Consider the following 21,129-nt stretch of genomic DNA (forward strand, 5'->3'; position numbering starts at 1 on the left):
CTCCTGGCTAGATCACCTCCTGCTAGATCACCTCCTGGCTAGATCACCTCCTGTCCTGCTAGATCACCTCCTGCTAGATCACCTCCTGTCCTGCTAGATCACCTCCTGTCCTGCTAGATCACCTCCTGTCCTGCTAGATCACCTCCTGCTAGATCACCTCCTGTCCTGCTAGATCACCTCCTGCTAGATCACCTCCTGCTAGATCACCTCCTGTCCTGCTAGATCACCTCCTGTCCTGCTAGATCACCTCCTGTCCTGCTAGATCACCTCCTGTCCTGCTAGATCACCTCCTGCTAGATCACCTCCTGGCTAGATCACCTCCTGCTAGATCACCTCCTGTCCTGCTAGATCACCTCCTGCTAGATCACCTCCTGGCTAGATCACCTCCTGCTAGATCACCTCCTGTCCTGCTAGATCACCTCCTGCTAGATCACCTCCTGCTAGATCACCTCCTGCTAGATCACCTCCTGCTAGATCACCTCCTGCTAGATCACCTCCTGGCTAGATCACCTCCTGCTAGATCACCTCCTGTCCTGCTAGATCACCTCCTGCTAGATCACCTCCTGCTAGATCACCTCCTGGCTAGATCACCTCCTGCTAGATCACCTCCTGCTAGATCACCTCCTGGCTAGATCACCTCCTGCTAGATCACCTCCTGCTAGATCACCTCCTGGCTAGATCACCTCCTGCTAGATCACCTCCTGCTAGATCACCTCCTGCTAGATCACCTCCTGCTAGATCACCTCCTGCTAGATCACCTCCTGGCTAGATCACCTCCTGCTAGATCACCTCCTGCTAGATCACCTCCTGGCTAGATCACCTCCTGCTAGATCACCTCCTGCTAGATCACCTCCTGTCCTGCTAGATCACCTCCTGGCTAGATCACCTCCTGCTAGATCACCTCCTGCTAGATCACCTCCTGGCTAGATCACCTCCTGGCTAGATCACCTCCTGCTAGCCATGCCAAATAGTATTACACTAAATCTAATTTTGTTCACCACAGGCAGGCTCTTGTGTTCCAGAAATACCTATCGCTCTCGCTCTCTCCTGTAGCGTTGTCTGTCCCTTCAGACGTAAAGGATGAGGACGCACACCTGTGAGACAGAGACATGTCAGAGAGAGACTTCAGGCAGTGAGAGAGAGAGAGAGAGAGAGAGGGAAAAAACCAAGAGGAAGAAGGTGACGTGAGATTTGGCCAGTAGCCTGCAGAGAGAGAGAGAGAGAGAGACCCACATGTGACACCTTAGGCCAGGATATCAATGTAATTCATCCTATTGAGTGTTTTGATGTAGTAAAATGTCATTAGATTACAGTCCTGTAATAGTGAAGATTAGATTACTAGAATAAAGAAGCTGCATCATGTCTTCAATTTGGAAATGCTTTGTATCTGAAACTAATCCACTTCCTGTCGTGGTGGTGTGGTTCTGTACAGTTACTGACAGTGGTCACTGTGACCGTAGAAACAGAATGACTAGAACAGACATTGCCATTGACATTACAGTAACAACTCCATCGCTTATCAACCTCCTCCTGCGTGATCTCCAGCACCACACCAGTGTCTGAGTATGAAAACAGCACGTTTCTGTGGTTAAACGATCAGGAGAAAGGTCCTAAAAATATGCTTCTCTGTGACATCACAGGGTAGGATTAAATGTACAAAACTGTGGTTTTTCAAAAACCAGCAACAAGTTTCTAGCCCAAAGGGAGCGTTTTTTTCTGGCTCTCCCCACTTCACTGCAAATCTCATCAGGTAGAGCTTTTTAACTTTGTTTTATTCTACAAAAACATAGAAATGCGACGTTTTCACATTTGTTGACACTGTTATTGTGCTGGGGATAATGAAAATGAGGTTGTAAAGTGGTGGAGTTGACCTTTATCATTCTGTGATGGGTGGCCCAGTGGTGGAGTTGACCTTTATCATTCTGTGATGGGTGGCCCAGTGGCCAAATTGAGTGTACCTTCGAGCGTACTCTCTAAATGCCGTGGTCTGAGGAGCCTTTTCCCCGTTCTAGTCATTCTATTTCTATGACTGTGATACACGTGTGCCTCGGTCGGTAGAGCATGGTGCTGGCGACGTCAAGGGTCGTGGGTTCAATTCCCGCTAGGGCAACCCATATGGAGAAGAAGAAAAAAATTCACGCATGATTAAGTTGCTTTGAATAAAAGCGTCTGCTAATTGGCATATGTTATAATACAGAGACTTCAGAGCGACTTTAGCCAGCGATGGGTTGAAGGACCTACTGTAGGCTTGTACATACAGATTGCTCCGTGTCCATAACTTGAATCCATCTCTTGTCTCGCCATCTGTCTCTCTCTCTCGCCATCTGTCTCTCTCTCTCCCCATCTGTCTCTGTCTCTCGCCATCTGTGTCTCTCTCCCCATCTGTCTGTCTCTCCCCATCTGTCTCTCTCGCCATCTGTCTCTTTCGCCATCTGTCTCTCTCTCTCCATCTGTCTCTCCCCATCTCTCTCTCCCCATGTCTCTCTCTCTCTATCTGTGTCTCTCTCTCCATCTGTCTCTCTCTCTCCATCTGTCTCTCTCTCTCCATCTCTCTCTCCCCATGTCTCTCTCTCTCCATCTGTGTCTCTCTCTCCATCTGTGTCTCTCTCCATCTGTGTCTCTCTCTCCATCTGTGTCTCTCTCTCCATCTGTGTCTCTCTCTCCATCTGTCTCTCTCTCCATCTGTCTCTCTCTCTCCATCTGTCTCTCTCTCTCCATCTCTCTCTCTCCATCTGTCTCTCTCCATCTGTCTCTCTCCATCTGTCTCTCTCTCTCCATCTGTGTCTCTCTCTCCATCTGTCTCTCTCCATCTCTCTCTCCCCATGTCTCTCTCTCTCCATCTGTGTCTCTCTCTCCATCTGTCTCTCTCTCTCCATCTCTCTCTCCCCATGTCTCTCTCTCTCCATCTGTCTCTCTCTCTCCATCTGTCTCTCTCTCTCCATCTGTCTCTCTCTCTCCATCTCTGTCTCTCTCCATCTGTCTCTCTCTCCATCTGTCTCTCTCTCTCCATCTGTCTCTCCCCATCTCTCTCTCCCCATGTCTCTCTCCCCATCTGTCTCTCTCTCCATCTGTCTCTCTCTCCATACAGACAGGCCTATGAAAACTGCTGTGTTCTAGAGGCCCGTATCTGTTACGATGTGGCCAAGCTGATGTCCCTCAACTCAGAAAGGTAAGTAGTTCCTCTGCTTGACTGTCATTGTCTGTAGAAAGGTAAGCAGTTCCTCTGCTTGACTGTCATTGTCTGTAGAAAGGTAAGTAGTTCCTCTGCTTGACTGTCATTGTCTGTAGCAACAACATAGGACTCAACTTGGATATAACCTGTTTTTTGCGTGGACATTGAGGGCTTCCACCATTTTAAAGTAGTCAACTGGGCGGGGATTCCTAGGGGTTGGGAGCGATCAGCCAATGATCAGATGTCCTTTTTTTCCCAAATTGTGTACTACGGTTTGTAAATAGTTTTAAGCTATATCACCGCCATCTAGTGGCCACAATAAATGAGTGAAACGCAAGATGTGGTTCAGGACTCCAACACTGCAGGTGGCTGTAAATCAGCAATATTAGCGTTCAGCTTTTTTCAACCAAAAAAAGAATACAAAAATGGACTACTTTAAAATGGAGATGGCCTGAACGGCGCTGCCCATGATGTCACAGATGCCATGATGTCACAGATGAGATCTCTTTTGAGCAATCCTCATTTGTCCAGTGATCTGTGTATTTGGTCATGTAATATGAGCATGCGTGCTGTCATGTGATGTGATGTAAACAGGAAGAAGACCGAGCGTAGCAAGAAGTTCTTCACAGACCTGAAGTCCAAGGAGCACATCCCCACCATGATAAACCCCAAACCCTGTGGACATCTCTGTTGCTGTATCATCAAGGGCTGTGAGCAGGTGAGACCAGCCCTGCATCCCAAATCATACCAGAGACATGCCCCCTAGATCTGAGAGTCTACGATAGGTGTCCAACCCCTATCCCATAACCCAGAGGTCTAGTATAGGTGTCCAACCCCTAGCCCATAACCCAGAGGTCTAGTATAGGTGTCCAACCCCTAGCCCATAACCCAGAGGTCTAGTATAGGTGTCCAACCACTAGCCCATAACCCAGAGGTCTAGTATAGGTGTCCAACCCCTATCCCATAACCCAGAGGTCTATGATAGGTGTCCAACCCCTATCCCATAACCCAGAGGTCTATGATAGGTGTCCAACCCCTATCCCATAACCCAGAGGTCTATGATAGGTGTCCAACCCCTAGCCCATAACCCAGAGGTCTATGATAGGTGTCCAACCCCTATCCCATAACCCAGAGGTTTAGGATAGGTGTCCAACCCCTATCCCATAACCCAGAGGTCTATGATATGTGTCCAAACCCTATCCCATAACCCAGAGGTCTATGATAGGTGTCCAACCCCTATCCCATAACCCAGAGGTTTAGGATAGGTGTCCAACCCCTATCCCATAACCCAGAGGTCTATGATATGTGTCCAACCCCTATCCCATAACCCAGAGGTCTATGATAGGTGTCCAACCCCTAGCCCATAACCCAGAGGTCTAGGATAGTTGTCCAGAATATCGCAACAATTCAACCTGGCCTATCAGGGCAAGACGGAGCTACCACCTTTTAATGAATGTACTGTACAGGAGGTGAGTTACTATCCCAAGCTGGAAGCCCCCTAACCCACCATCTCTCTCCTACAGGAGGAAGCAGTGAGTTACTACACCAAGCTGGAGTCCAAGCTGAAGGAGGAGTACAGGAAGGAGAAAGAGAAGGTCAACAGTAAACCACTAGGAATGGCCTTCGTTACCTTCCAGAACGAAGCCATGACCGCCATGTAAGAGAGAGTGTTTGTGTCAGTGAGAGAGTGAGGCAGTATAGGTGTGTATATATATATATATATATATATATATATATATATATATATATATATATATATATATATATATATATATATATATATATATATAGGTGTGAATGTGTGACGGAAATAAAAGGAATGAGATTGTATAAGTTGGAATGTTAAGTGGGAATGGTAGTGTTAGTTGGAATGTTAAGTGGGACCGGTAGTGTGAGTTGGAATTTCAAGTGAGAATGGTAGTGTTAGTTGGAATGTTAAGTGGGAATGGTAGTGTTTTTGTAGTCTCTAATTCCCATTTTTCCAAGTCTCGTTCGTCACTCTGCTATTGGAATGAATGAGAAAAAGCTGGAAATCAAGGTTAGTCTTTTTGTGCATTGGTAACCGTAAATCAAGTAATATCTTTGTAAATGTTTCCCTGTTCAGTATCCTGAAGGACTACAATGCATGTAAGTGTCAGGGCTGCCACTGTCGGAGGGAACCCAAGTCTTCTGCCTTCAGCCAGCACCTTCACACATACTCCTGGACTGTCGGCTACGCACCAGACCCACAGAACGTCTACTGGTGAGGACACACACACACACACACACACACACACACACACACACACACACACACACACACACAGAGGATGGGATCCACCCAAATCATTTTGGGTTCCTGGATCCTTTCACATCGTTATAAGGCTGCGTTGAGACAATGACGTATCAATGACCCAAGCCCAGCTCATTGAATCCCTACCATTGTGTCGCTGAGTCATCATAATGCTTCAGCAAATGTACATTATCCCAGGGGCATTGGTAGACACAATGTAAGTAACCTAATTTATGTCCCTCTCACTGCCCTGAATGCCTCTGCTGATCCTACAGCCGTTGTATGCAGTAATCATGTGCCTATGAACCAGAGTTATACTGTTAGCACTGAGGCGATGTGCCCTAGTAGGAAGTCCACTGTGTGCAGCTCACCCTTCACTAACATAAATAACATGAGCATGTCTACCTCTGCTAAGCTTCCCAGTAAAGCAATGAAAACAATCAAGCATCCCAGAAAAGTGCTACAAATGGCCCACGTTAGCACATGTAGCTTAAGAAACAAGGTTCATGAAATCAGTTATTTGCTAGTAACAGATGACATTCATATTCTGACAATCTCTGAAACTCACTCAGATAATACCTTTGATAATACAGTGGTAGCAATACATGGTTGTAACATCTACAGAAAAGACAGAAATGCCAAAGGTGGAGGTGTTGCCATTTATATTCAAAACCCCATTCCTGTAAAGCTTAGAGTGGATCTCCTGTTAAATACTGTAGAAGTAATATGGCTACAGGTTCATCTGCCTCACCTAAAGCCCATTCTGGTGGGAAGTTGCTATAGACCACCAAGTGCTAACAGTCAGTATCTGGATAACGTGTGAAATGCTTGATAATGTATGTGATATCAACAGAGAGGTATATTTTCTGGGTGATTTAAATATTGACTGGCTTTCATCAGGCTGCCCACTCAAGAAAAAGCTTCAAACTGTAACTAGTGCCTGCAACCTGGTTCAGGTTATCAGTCAACCTACCAGGGTAGTTACAAACAGCACAGGAAGGAAATCATCAGCATGTATTGATCACATCTTTACTAATGCTGCAGAAATTTGCTTTAAAGCAGAATCCAAATCCATCAGCTGTAGTGATCACAATATAGTAGCCATATCTAGGAAAACCAAAGTTCCAAAGGCTGGGCCTAATATTGTGTATAAGAGGTCATACAATACGTTTTGTAGTGATTCCAATGTTGTTGATGTAAAGAATATATGTTGGTCCATGGTGTGTAATGAGGAGCAAACAGACGCTGCACTTGACACATTTATGAATTTGCTTATTCCAGTTACTAATAAGCATGCACCCATTAATAAAATGACTGTAAAAACTGTTAAATCCCCGTGGATTGATGAGGAATTGAAAAATGGTATGGTTGAGAGGGATGAGGCAAAAGGAATGGCAAATAAGTCTGGCTGCACAATCGATTGGCAAACGTATTGCATATTGAGAAATCATGTGACTACACTGAATAAAAAGAAGAAGAAACTATACTATGAAACAAGGATAAATGACATAAAGAATGATAGTTAAAAGCATTGGAGCACCTTAAATGAAATGTTGGGAAAAAAGGCAAACTCAGCTCCGTCATTCATTGAATCAGATGGCTCATTCATCACAAAACCCACTGATATTGCCAACTACTTTAATTATTTTTTCATTGGCAAGATTAGCAAATTTAGGCATGACATGCCTGCAACAATTGCTGACACGACACATCCAAGTATATCTGACCAAATTATGAAAGACAAACGTTGTAATTTTGAATTCCGTAAAGTGAGTGTGGAAGAGGTGAGAAAATGATTGTCTATCAACAATGACAAGCCATTGGGGTCAGACAAATTGGATGGAAAATTACTGAGGATAATAGTGGAAGATATTGCCACTCCTATTTGCCATATTTTCAATTTAAGCCTACTAGAAAGTGTGTGCCCTCAGGCCTGGAGGGAAGCAAAAGTCATTCCGCTACCTAAGAATAGTAAAGCCCCCTTTACTGGCTCAAATAGCCGACCAATCAGCCTGTTACCAACCCTTAGAAAACTTTTGGAAAAAATGGTTATTTGACCAGATTCAATGCTATTTTACAGTAAACAAATTGACAACAGACTTTCAGCATGCTTATAGGGAAGGACATTCAACAAGCACAGCACTTACACAAATTACTGATGATTGGCTGAGAGAAATGTATGATAAAAATATTGTGGGGGCTGTTTTGTTAGACTTCAGTGCGGCTTTTGACATTATTGATCATAGTCTGCTGCTGGTGGAAAAACATATGTGTTATGGCTTTACACCCCCTGCTATATTGTGGACAAAGAGTTACTTGTCTAAAATAACACAGAGGGTGTTCTTTAATGGAAGCCTCTAGGCCCCTTACTATTTTCAATCTTTACTAACGACATGCCACTGGCTTTAACCCTGGATTATAGACTGTCCTGGTCAAAACATATTGATACAACAGTAGCTAAGATGGGGAGAAGTCTGTCCATAATAAAGCGCTGCTCTACCTTCTTAACAGCACTATCAACAAGGCAGGTCCTACAGGCCCTAGTTTTGTCGCACCTGGATTACTTTTCAGTCATGTGGTCAGGTGCCACAAAAAGGGACAGGGAAGCACGGCTGGCCCTTGGATGTACACAGAGAGCTAACATTAATAATGCATGTCAATCTCTCCTGGCTCAAAGTGGAGGAGAGATTGACTTCATTACTACTTGTACAGTGGCTTGCGAAAGTATTCCCCCTTGGCGTTTTTTGTTGCCTTACAACCTGGAACTAAAATGGATTTTTTGGGGGGGGTTATCATTTGATTTACACAACATGCCTACCACTTTGAAGATAAAATATTTTTCATTGTGAAACAAACAAGAAATAAGACAAAAAAACAGAAAACTTGAGTGTGCATAACTATTCACCCCCCCAAAGTACTTTGTAGAGCCACCTTTTGCAGCAATTACAGCTGCAAGTCTCTTGGGGTAAGTCTCTATAAGCTTGGCACAGCTAGCCACTGGGATTTTTGCCCATTCTTCAAGGCAAAACTGCTTCAGCTCCTTCAAGTTGGATGGGTTCCGCTGGTGTACAGCAATCTTTAAGTCATACCACAGATTCTCAATTGGATTGAGGTCTGGGCTTTGACTAGGCCATTACAAGACATATAAATGTCTCCCCGTAAACCGCAAAAGTGTTGCTTTAGCAGTATGCTTAGTGTCATTGTCCTGCTGGAAGGTGAACCTCCGTCCCAGTCTCAAATCTGCGGAAGACTGAAACAGGTTTCCCTCAAGAATTTCCCTTTATTTAGCGCCATCCATCATTCCTTCAATTCTGACCAGTTTCTGCCGATGAAAAACATCCCCACAGCGTGATGCTGCTACCACCATGCTTCACTGTGGGGATGGTGTTCTCGGGGTGATGAGAGGTGTTGGGATTGCACCAGACATAGCATTTTCCTTGATGGCTAAAAAGCTCAAATTTAGTCTCATCTGACCAGAGTACCGTCTTCCATATGTTTGTGGAGTCTCCCACACACCAAACGTGTTTGCTTATTTTTTTCTTTAAGCAATGGCTTTTTTCTGGCCACTCTTCCATAAAGCCCAGCTCTGTGGAGTGTGTAGCTTAAAGTGGTCCTATGGACAGATACTCCAATCTCCGCTGTGGAGCTTTGCAGCTCCTTCAGTGTTATCTTTGGTCTTTTTGTTGCCTCTCTGATTAATGCCCTCCTTGCCTGGTCCGTGGGTTTTGGTGGGCGGCCCTCTCTTGGCAGGTTTGTTGTGGTGCCATATTCTTTCCATTTTTTAATAATGGATTTAATGGTGCTCCGTGGGATGTTCAACGTTTCTGATATTTTTTTATAACCCAACCCTGATCTGTACTTCTCCACAACTTTGTCCCTGACCTGTTTGGAGAGCTCCTTGGTCTTCATGGTGCCGCTTGCTTGGTGGTGCCCATTGCTTAGTGGTGTTGCAGACTCTGGGGCCTTTCAGAACAGGTGTGTGTATATATATACTCCAGATCATGTGAAACTTAGATTGCACACAGGTGGACTCTGTTTAATTAATTATGTGATTTCTGAAGGTATTTGGTTGCACCAGCTCTTATTTAAGGGCTTCATAGCAAAGGTGGTGAATACATATGCACGCACCACTTTTCCGTTATTTATGTTTTAGAATTTTTTGAAACAAGTAATTTTTTTCATTTCACTTCACCAATTTGGACTATTTTGTGTATGTCCATTACATGAAATCCAAATAAAAATCCATTTAAATTACAGGTTGTAATGCAACAAAATAGGGAAAACGCCAAGGGGGATGAATACTTTTGCAAGGCACTGTATTTGTGTAATTATTTATCCAAGGCTTGGTGCTCACACTGCATGGTGTTGAGAGACACAAATGTGGTCTTATTGGCCCCTCCCCTTCCAGACACCCAGCCCTGCCCCTGGGGGTATACTCCTCAGTCTGCCAGCCCTGCCGTCTCCTCTCCCAGAGTCCTTCCTGGTTGCCACTAATTAGTTTGATGGATTAAGTCAACAGTATGTAGGGCAGAGCAGAGTAAACTAGAGGGAGTTTTAATCTATCCGTTTAGAACCAAGTCCCTGCTGCTCTGCTCTCTCCGTAACAAACGCTGCTTGAAATGAATTGAAATTATTTTTACCCATTTGCGAAGCACTGTATTTGTGAGAGGAATTGACATGTTGAATGCACCGAGCTGTTTGTTTAAACTGCTAGCACACAGCTCGGACACCCATGCATACCCCACAAGACATGCCACCAGAGGTCTCTTCACAGTCCCCAAGTCCAGAACAGACTATGGGAGGCGCACAGTACTACATAGAGCCATGACTACATGGAACTCTATTCCACATCAGGTAACTGATGCAAGCAGGAACATTTGATTAAAAAACAGGTAAAAATCCACCTTATGGAACAGCGGGGACTGTGAAGCAACACAAACATCGACATAGACACATGCATACACACACACGATAACATACGCACTATACACACACGTACACATGGATTTAGTGTTGTAGATATGTGGTAGTAGAGTAGAGGCCTGAGGGCACACACTTAATATGTTGTGAAATCTGTTGTGAATGTATTGTAATGTAAAAAAAAAAAAAAATTATAACTGCCTTAATTTTGCTGGACCCCAGGAAGGGTAGCTGCTTCCTTGGCAGGAACTAATGGGGATCCATTACAAATACAGGTCACAACACAGATTCATGTACTCAGTTTCCTCTCTGGGGAGTTCAGTGTGTTAAGATGTCACCACCAGACATCCAAAGTAAAGAAAGACTGTGTACTGGTTGGAACAGCAGTTATCTGATGTCAGGATGACATCACCTATGCCAGATGTTAATAGTATACCTGTGGGAGGCTATTTGACGTTGAGACATGTAGAGAATCACCTCTAGGTATCTAAGGGCTTTGGGGTAATTCAATTTCCATCCACTTTAGAGAAACAGTCTCTCTCGCCCCTCTAGGTGATTAACCAACTGCTGAGTGCTAGTATCAAATTACCTCACCGCTGAGACGCTACATACTTGGCGTCAGGTACATATGTATGTATGTATGTGTGTGTATATATATATATATATATATATATATATATAGTGGGGAGAACAAGTATTTGATACACTGCCGATTTTGCAGGTTTTCCTACTTACAAAGCATGTAGAGGTCTGTAATTTTTATCATAGGTACACTTCAACTGTGAGAGACGGAATCTAAAACAAAAATCCAGAAAATCACATTGTATGATTTTTAAGTAATTAATTTGCATTTTATTGCATGACATAAGTATTTGATCACCTACCAACCAGTAAGAATTCCGGCTCTCACAGACCTGTTAGTTTTTCTTTAAGAAGCCCTCCTGTTCTCCACTCATTACCTGTATTAACTGCACCTGTTTGAACTCGTTACCACTGTATATACACACACATACATACATACATACATACATACATACATATATATACAGTGACGGAAAAAAGTATCTTCTCATGTTGTATTTTTGGTCTCGTCTTCTTCGTTCCTCTGCTGCACCTTCCCATTTACACCAGAGATCTGTATATAATGAAGAGATGCACCTTCCCATTTACACCAGAGATCTGTATATAATGAGGAGATGCACCTTCCCATTTACACCAGAGATCTGTATATAATGAGGAGATGCACCTTCCCATTTACACCAGAGATCTGTATATAATGAGGAGATGCACCTTCCCATTTACACCAGAGATCTGGATATAATGAGGAGATGCTCCTTCCCATTTACACCAGAGATCTGTATATAATGAGGAGATGCACCTTCCCATTTACACCAGGGATCTGTATATAATGAGGAGATGCACCTTCCCATTTACACCAGAGATCTGTATATAATGAGGAGATGCACCTTCCCATTTACACCAGAGATCTGTATATAATGAGGAGATGCACCTTCCCATTTACACCAGAGATCTGTATATAATGAGGAGATGCACCTTCCCATTTACACCAGAGATCTGTATACAATGAGGAGATGCACCTTCCCATTTACACCAGAGATCTGTATATAATGAGGAGATGCTCCTTCCCATTTACACCAGAGATCTGTATACAATGAGGAGATGCACCTTCCCATTTACACCAGAGATCTGTATATAATGAAGAGATGCACCTTCCCATTTACACCAGAGATCTGTATATAATGAGGAGATGCACCTTCCCATTTACACCAGAGATCTGTATATAATGAGGAGATGCACCTTCCCATTTACACCAGAGATCTGTATATAATGAGGAGATGCACCTTCCCATTTACACCAGAGATCTGTATATAATGAGGAGATGCACCTTCCCATTTACACCAGAGATCTGTATATAATGAGGAGATGCACCTTCCCATTTACACCAGAGATCTGTATATAATGAAGAGATGCACCTTCCCATTTACACCAGAGATCTGTATATAATGAGGAGATGCTCCTTCCCATTTACACCAGAGATCTGTATATAATGAGGAGATGCACCTTCCCATTTACACCAGAGATCTGTATGTAATGAGGAGATGCACCTTCCCATTTACACCAGAGATCTGTATATAATGAGGAGATGCACCTTCCCATTTACACCAGAGATCTGTATATAATGAAGAGATGCACCTTCCCATTTACACCAGAGATCTGTATATAATGAAGAGATGCACCTTCCCATTTACACCAGAGATCTGTATATAATGAGGAGATGCACCTTCCCATTTACACCAGAGATCTGTATATAATGAGGAGATGCACCTTCCCATTTACACCAGAGATCTGTATATAATGAGGAGATGCACCTTCCCATTTACACCAGAGATCTGTATATAATGAGGAGATGCACCTTCCCATTTACACCAGAGATCTGTATATAATGAAGAGATGCACCTTCCCATTTACACCAGAGATCTGTATATAATGAGGAGATGCACCTTCCCATTTACACCAGAGATCTGTATATAATGAGGAGATGCTCCTTCCCATTTACACCAGAGATCTGTATATAATGAGGAGATGCACCTTCCCATTTACACCAGAGATCTGTATATAATGAAGAGATGCACCTTCCCATTTACACCAGAGATCTGTATATAATGAGGAGATGCACCTTCCCATTTACACCAGAGATCTGTATATAATGAGGAGATGCACCTTCCCATTTACACCAGAGATCTGTATATAATGAGGAGATGCACCTTCCCATTTACACCAGAGATCTGTATATAATGAGGAGATGCTCCTTCCCATTTACACCAGAGATCTGTATATAATGAGGAGATGCACCTTCCCATTTACACCAGAGATCTGTATATAATGAGGAGATGCACCTTCCCATTTACACCAGAGATCTGTATATAATGAGGAGATGCACCTTCCCATTTACACCAGAGATCTGTATATAATGAGGAGATGCACCTTCCCATTTACACCAGAGATCTGTGCATTCGGAAAGTATTCAGACCCCTTCACTGGTTCCACATTTTTTTACGTTACAGCCTTATACTAAAATTGATTAAATAAAACATTTTCCTCATCAATCTACACACAACACCCCATAATGACGAAGTGAAAACAGGTTTTTAGAAATGTTTGCAAATGTATATAAAAAAAGCAACAACAGATATCTTATTTACATAAGTATTCAGACCCTTTGCTATGAGACTCGAAATTGAGCTCAGGTGCATCCTGTTTCCATTGATCATCCTTGATGTTTCTACAACTTGATTGGAGTCCACCTGTGGTAAATTCAATTGATTGGACATGATTTGGAAAGGCACACACCTGTCTATATGTTGAGCTCTGAGACAGGATTGTGTCGAGGCACAGATCTGGGGAAGGGTGTCAAAACATTTCTGCAGCATTGAAGGTCCCCAATAACACAGTGGCCTCCATCATTCTTAAGTGGAAGAAGTTTGGCACCACCAAGACTTCCTAGAGCTGGCCGCCCGGCCGAATGCACTGTATAATGACGAGATGCTCATGTCTCCGCCCTAACAATGGGAGTTGTTGTCCCAAAGGTGGGAAGGCAGGCGATAAGGTTAGGTTCAAAATAAGCGCATACAAACGCATTGGGTTTATTTTTGGACAAATTTAGGTGAGAGTGAAACTTGCTGTTTGTTGGAGACAGACAAAGGGTGTGTTCTTAACAATAGACCCAAGTTGGCTAAAAACTATTTTGATAAAATAATACAATTATTAGTGGGTCTTACGGTTGTGGGAGACTTATACACTGCTCAAAAAAATAAAGGGAACACTTAAACAACACAATGTAACGCCAAGTCAATCACACTTCTGTGAAATCAAACTGTCCACTTAGGAAGCAACACTGATTGACAATAAATTTCACATGCTGTTGTGCAAATGGAATAGACAACAGGTGGAAATTATAGGCAATTAGCAAGACACCCCCAATAAAGGACTGGTTTTGCAGGTGGTGACCACAGACCACTTCTCAGTTCCTATGCTTCCTGGCTGATGTTTTCGTCACTTTTGAATGCTGGCGGTGCTTTCACTCTAGTGGTAGCATGAGACGGAGTCTACAACCCACACAAGTGGCTCAGGTAGTGCAGCTCATCCAGGATGGCACATCAATGCGAGCTGTGGCAAGAAGGTTTGCTGTGTCTGTCAGCGTAGTGTCCAGAGCATGGAGGTGCTACCAGGAGACAGGCCAGTACATCAGGAGACGTGGAGGAGGCCGTAGGAGGGCAACAACCCAGCAGCAGGACTGCTACCTCCGCCTTTGTGCAAGGAGCAGCACTGCCAGAGCCCTGCAAAATGACCTCCAGCAGGCCACAAATGTGCATGTGTCTGCTCAAATGGTCAGAAACAGACTCCATGAGGATGGTATGAGGGCCCGACGTCCACAGGTGGGGGTTGTGCTTACAGCCCAACACCGTGCAGGACGTTTGGCATTTGCCAGAGAACACCAAGATTGGCAAATTCGCCACTGGCGCCCTGTGCTCTTTACAGATGAAAGCAGGTTCACACTGAGCACGTGACAGAGTCTGGAGACTCCGTGGAGAACGTTCTGCAGCCTGCAACATCCTCCAGCATGACCGGTTTGGCGGTGGGTCAGTCATGGTGTGGGGTGGCATTTCTTTGGGGGGCCGCACAGCCCTCCATGTGCTCGCCAGAGGTAGCCTGACTGCCATTAGGTACCGAGATGGGATCCTCAGACCCCTTGTGAGACCATATGCTGGTGCTGTTGGCCCTGGGTTCCTCCTAATGCAAGACAATGCTAGACCTCATGTGGCTGGAGTGTGTCAGCAGTTCCTGCGAGAGGAAGGCATTGATGCTATGGACCGCCCATTCCCCAGACCTGAATCCAATTGAGCACATCTGGGACATCATGTCTCGCTCCATCCACCAACGCCACGTTGCACCACAGACTGTCCAGGAGTTGGCGGATGCTTTAGTCCAGGTCTGGGAGGAGATTCCTCAGGAGACCATCCGCCACCTCATCAGGAGCATGCCCAGGCGTTGTAGGGAGGTCATATAGGCACGTGGAGGCCACACACACTACTGAGACTCATTTTGACTTGTTTTAAGGACATTACATCAAAATTGGATCAGCCTGTAGTGTGGTTTTCCACTTTAATTTTGAGGGTGACTCCAAATCCAGACCTCCATGGGTTGATACATTTGATTTCCATTGATAATTTTTGTGTGATTTTGTTGTCAGCACATTCAACTATGTAAAGAAAAAAGTATTTAATAAGATTATTTCATTCATTCAGATCTAGGATGTGTTATTTTAGTGTTCCCTTTATTTTTTTGAGCAGTGTATTTAGCCTAGGTTAGATTATTGTTGACTGTTTTGAAATGCAGTGTATTTGATTTTACAACAAAGCTTATTTAGAGATATCGCGATATCGGCCATAAATGTGAAACATTTTAGATACCATTTTTAGGCCATATCACCCAGCCCTAATGATAATTGAGTGCCATTCAACCCCTCTAGGCCAGGGGTATTCAAATCCTACCCTACGAGGTCCAGACTACTGCTGGTTTTCTGTTCTACCTGATAATTAATTGTACCCACCTGGTGTCCCAGGGCTAAATCAGTCCCTGATTAGAGGGGATGAAAGAATGGGGGGGAAAAGCAGTGGATCTGGTTTCAAGGATGCACGACATGGCCGAATGTATGTGGACACCTGCTCGTCCAACATCTCATTCCAAAATCATGGGCATTTAATATGGAGTTGGTCCCCCCTTTGCTGCTATAACAGCCTCCATTCTTCTGGGAAGGCTTTCCACTAGATGTTGGAACATTGCTGAGGGGACTTGTTTCCATTCAGCCACAAGAGCGTTCGTGAGGTCGGGCACTGATGTTGGGCGATTAGGCCTGGCTCGCAGTCGGGCGTTCCAATTCATTGCGCTTAAGGATTTTTGGTGATCTTAAGTCTTGTGTGCGTGCGGCTGCTCGGCCTTGGAAACCCATTTCATGAAGCTCCAGACGAACAGTTCTTGTGCTGACGTTGCCTCCAGAGGCAGTTTGGAACTCGGTGGTGAGTGTTTCAACCGAGGACAGACGATTTTTACGCGCTTCAGCACTCGGCGGTCCCGTTCTGTGAGCTTCTGTGTGTCCTACCACTTCGCGGCTGAGCCGTTGTTGCTCCTGTGGTCCTCTGTAGCTCAGCTGGTATAAAAATAATTTAAATACAAATCATTTTGTAAATAGCTGTTTTGATACTTCAAGGTGTCTTAAAATTCAAAATCTGTAGCTCAATTGGTAGAGCACGGCGCTTGTAACGCCAGGGTAGTGGGTTCAATCCCCGGGACCACCCATACGTAAAAATGTATGCACACATGACTGTAAGTCGCTTTGGATAAAAGCGTCTGCTAAACGGCATATTATTATTATTATTATTATTATATTATAGACGTTTCCACTTCACAATAACAGCACTTACAGTTGACCGGGGGCAGCTCTAGCAGGGCAGAAATTTGACGAACTGACTTGTTGGAAAGGTGACATCCTATGACGGTGCCACGTTGACAGTCACTGAGCTCTTCAGTAAGGCCATTCTACTGCCAATGTTTGTCTATGGAGAATGCATGGTTTTTATACACTTGTCAGCAACGGGTGTGGCTGAATTAGCCAAATCCACTAATTTGAAGGGGTGTCCACACACTTTTGGCCATGTGAAATTCCTTCTGGCCTACCAGAGGGCCAAATGGAGCTACCGTCATACTGACACATATCCAATCTTGATGTCGGATTCAGTTCTGCATCTGAAGGGTCACCGGCTGTGACCAGGTAGTTCTTCCTGTGCTTCAGTTCTGCATCTGAAGGGTCACCGGCTGTGACCAGGTAGTTCTTCCTGTGCTTCAGTTCTGCATCTGAAGGGTCACCGGCTGTGACCAGGTAGTTCTTCCTGTGCTTCAGTTCTGCATCTGAAGGGTCACCGGCTGTGACCAGGTAGTTCTTCCTGTGCTTCAGTTCTGCATCTGAAGGGTCACCGGCTGTGACCAGGTAGTTCTTCCTGTGCTTCAGTTCTGCATCTGAAGGGTCACCGGCTGTGACGACCAGGTAGTTCTTCCTGTGCTTCAGTTCTGCATCTGAAGGGTCACCGGCTGTGACGACCAGGTAGTTCTTCCTGTGCTTCAGTTCTGCATCTGAAGGGTCACCGGCTGTGCCCAGGTAGTTCTTCCTGTGCTTCAGTTCTGCATCTGAAGGGTCACCGGCTGTGACGACCAGGTAGTTCTTCCTGTGCTTCAGTTCTGCATCTGAAGGGTCACCGGCTGTGCCCAGGTAGTTCTTCCTGTGCTTCAGTTCTGCATCTGAAGGGTCACCGGCTGTGACCAGGTAGTTCTTCCTGTGCTTCAGTTCTGCATCTGAAGGGTCACCGGCTGTGACCAGGTAGTTCTTCCTGTGCTTCCGATTTCTCTTTAGGGTCTAGGCCGGTTCACTGTAAAGCACTTTGTGACACCTGTTGATGTAAAAAGGACTTTCTAAATATTTAATTGATTGATTGATCTCAACTGTATGTGTGATGTGTGTTGTCTGAGAGGATTGAGAACAGAGCATATCATTCAATGTCTGGTTGTGTGTGAATGATGGTGGGGGGGATCACCTAAACCAGGGGGATGCATAGCATACTAATCTTTAATCGCACAAAGCCTGTTATTTGGCAGGGAATACTATTTGTAGATCAGTGATTCTACACCTCACTTTGCTCAAGCTGATCCTCTCCAACAGACTTCATCCCTGATCACCGGAGGCTAAATAAATGCGGTAGTCAGGACAGTTAAAGGGGAGAGACTATGAATCCAACCAGAAAATATAAAACAATTATAAATCAGAATATCGCTTGAAAAACAGAGCGCGCCAAAAGCCTGTTGGGTATATTCAATATATTATGCAAAAATGGAAATGTAGCATTAGATTATCTATGAAAAGACAGGATAGACAGCCATCTGAAAACATTTATAAAATACATTACGCTGTCTCAGAAGAATGCTTGTACCTTAGAAGGTTGTGGAGGATATAGTGAAACAGTCTCATCCTTACATAACAATACAACATCAATCAACAACAATATTTCACAATGTATTCCTTGTCTGTTCTTAACATACGGGTATGATGGGCATTTTATTGTCTGTTCTTAACATACGGGTATGATGGGCATTTTGTTGTCTGTTCTTAACATTTGGGATGATGGGCATTTTATTGTCTGTTCTTAACATACGGGATGATGGGCATTTTGTTGTCTGTTCTTAACATACGGGATGATGGGCATTTTATTGTCTGTTCTTAACATATGGGTATGATGGGCATTTTATTGTCTGTTCTTAACATAATAATATAATAATAATATGCCATTTAGCAGACGCTTTTATCCAAAGCGACTTACAGTCATGCGTGCATACATTTTTTTTTTTGTGTATGGGTGGTCCCGGGGATCGAACCCACTACCTTGGCGTTACAAGCGCCGTGCTCTACCAGCTGAGCTACAGAGGACCACATACGGGTATGATGGGCATTTTGTTGTCTGTTCTTAACATACAGTGGGGGAAAAAAGTATTTAATCAGCCACCAATTGTGCAAGTTCTCCCACTTAAAAAGATGAGAGGCCTGTAATTTTCAACTATGACAGACAAAATGAGAAAAGAAAATCACATTGTAGGATTTTTTATGAATTTATTTGCAAATTATGGTGGAAAATAAGTATTTGGTCAATAACAAAAGTTTCTCAATACTTTGTTGTATACCCTTTGTTGGCAATGACACAGGTCAAACGTTTTCTGTAAGTCTTCACAAGGTTTTCACACACTGTTGCTGGTATTCTGGACCATTCCTCCATGCAGATCTCCTCTAGAGCAGTGATGTTTTGGGGCTGTCGCTGGGCAACACGGACCTTCAACTCCCTCCAAAGATTTTCTATGGGGTTGAGATCTGGAGACTGGCTAGGCCACTCCAGGACCTTGAAATGCTTCTTACGAAGCCACTCCTTCGTTTTACCGGGCGGTGTGTTTGGGATCATTGTCATGCTGAAAGACCCAGCCACGTTTCATCTTCAATGCCCTTGCTGATGGAAGGAGGTTTTCACTCAAAATCTCACGATACATGGCCCCATTCATTCTTTCCTTTACACGGATCAGTCGTCCTGGTCCCTTTGCAGAAAAACAGCCCCAAAGCATGATGTTTCCATCCCCATGCTTCACAGTAGGTATGGTGTTCTTTGGATGCAACTCAGCATTCTTTGTCCTCCAAACACGACGAGTTGAGTTTTTACCAAAAAGTTATATTTTGGTTTCATCTGACCATATGACATTCTCCCAATCCTCTTCTGGATCATCCAAATGCACTCTAGCAAACTTCAGACGGGCCTGGACATGTACTGGCTTAAGCAGGGGGACACGTCTGGCACTGCAGGATTTGAGTCCCTGGCGGCGTAGTGTGTTACTGATGGTAGGCTTTGTTACTTTGGTCCCAGCTCTCTGCAGGTCATTCACTAGGTCCCCCCGTGTGGTTCTGGGATTTTTGCTCACCGTGATCATTTTGACCCCACGGGATGAGATCTTGCATGGAGACCCAGATCGAGGGAGATTATCAGTGGTCTTGTATGTCTTCCATTTCCTAATAATTGCTCCCACAGTTGATTTCTTCAAACCAAGCTGCTTACCTATTGCAGATTCAGTCTTCCCAGCCTGGTGCAGGTCTACAATTTTGTTTCTGGTGTCCTTTGACAGCTCTTTGGTCTTGGCCATAGTGGAGTTTGGAGGGTGACTGTTTGAGGTTGTGGACAGGTGTCTTTTTATACTGATAACAAGTTCAAACAGGTGCCATTAATACAGGGAACGAGTGGAGGACAGAGGAGCCTCTTAAATAAGAAGTTACAGGTCTGTGAGAGCCAGAAATCTTGCTTGTTTGTAGGTGACCAAATACTTATTTTCCACCATAATTTGCAAATAAATTCATAAAAAATCCTACAATGTGATTTTCTGGATTTTTTTCCCTCAATTTGTCTATCATAGTTGACGTGTACCTATGATGAAAATTACAGGCCTCTCTCATATTTTTAAGTGGGAGAATCTGCACAATTGGTGGCTGACTAAATACTTTTTTCCCCCACTGTATGGGTATGATGGGCATTTTGTTGTCTGTTCTTAACATACGGGAATGATGGGTATTTTGTTGTCTGTTCTTAACATATGGGTATGATGGGCATTTTGTTGTCTGTTCTTAACATATGGGTATGATGGGTATTTTGTTGTCTGTTCTTAACATATGGGAATGATGGGCATTTTGTTGTCTGTTCTTAACATATGGGTATGATGGGCATTTTGTTGTCTGTTCTTAACATATGGGAATGATGGGCATTTTGTTGTCTGTTCTTAACATATGGGTATGATGGGCATTTTGTTGTCTGTTCTTAACATACGGGTATGATGGGCATTTTTATATCAGACAATGTAGAGGTGGGAAATGTAGACTATTTTCAGAACATTAAATGGCTAGCCTATTTACATTTACTATAGAAATAACAACCCAACAACTTCTCCAACTCTTAAGATTGCAGTATTTGAAGAGATACGTTTCTACAACCTGCACAAAGCCCTGGAATGATATTCTGACACTGTTGAATAGTTCACTGCCTGTAAATACACTGTGTCAGCCAGAACAACTGACACTGTTGAATAGTTCACTGCCTGTAAATACACTGTGTCA

The 21,129-nt window shown here is 43.9% G+C and overlaps 1 protein-coding gene and 1 long non-coding RNA gene across 3 annotated transcripts in view; one reads left to right on the forward strand and one right to left on the reverse strand.

Annotated features, from left to right (window-relative positions):
* Nucleotides 1–21,129, forward strand: part of LOC311122453 (CSC1-like protein 2) — a gene marked incomplete at its 5' end in the record, with an annotated part of 69,315 nt that overhangs the window by 15,649 nt on the left and 32,537 nt on the right. Inside the window, 4 exons of the mRNA XM_084196807.1 lie at nucleotides 3,089–3,169; nucleotides 3,767–3,890; nucleotides 4,696–4,829; nucleotides 5,277–5,414. Of these exons, the coding sequence (XP_084052933.1) occupies nucleotides 3,089–3,169; nucleotides 3,767–3,890; nucleotides 4,696–4,829; nucleotides 5,277–5,414 (477 nt within the window). The remainder of the gene's footprint in view (nucleotides 1–3,088; nucleotides 3,170–3,766; nucleotides 3,891–4,695; nucleotides 4,830–5,276; nucleotides 5,415–21,129) is intronic.
* Nucleotides 284–2,613, reverse strand: LOC311122457. Of its 2 annotated transcripts, none has more exons than XR_014612448.1 (3): nucleotides 949–2,613; nucleotides 887–916; nucleotides 284–850 (listed from the first exon to the last, which is right to left on the reverse strand). It is a non-coding gene; the product is annotated as an uncharacterized lncRNA (long non-coding RNA). The 2 variants fall into 2 exon arrangements; XR_014612449.1 differs by having other exon boundaries at nucleotides 284–835; nucleotides 871–916.

The sequence above is a fragment of the Coregonus lavaretus genome (genome assembly GCF_964263955.1).
Source record: "Coregonus lavaretus genome assembly, contig: HAP1_SCAFFOLD_510, whole genome shotgun sequence".
Lineage (NCBI taxonomy): Eukaryota > Metazoa > Chordata > Actinopteri > Salmoniformes > Salmonidae > Coregonus > Coregonus lavaretus.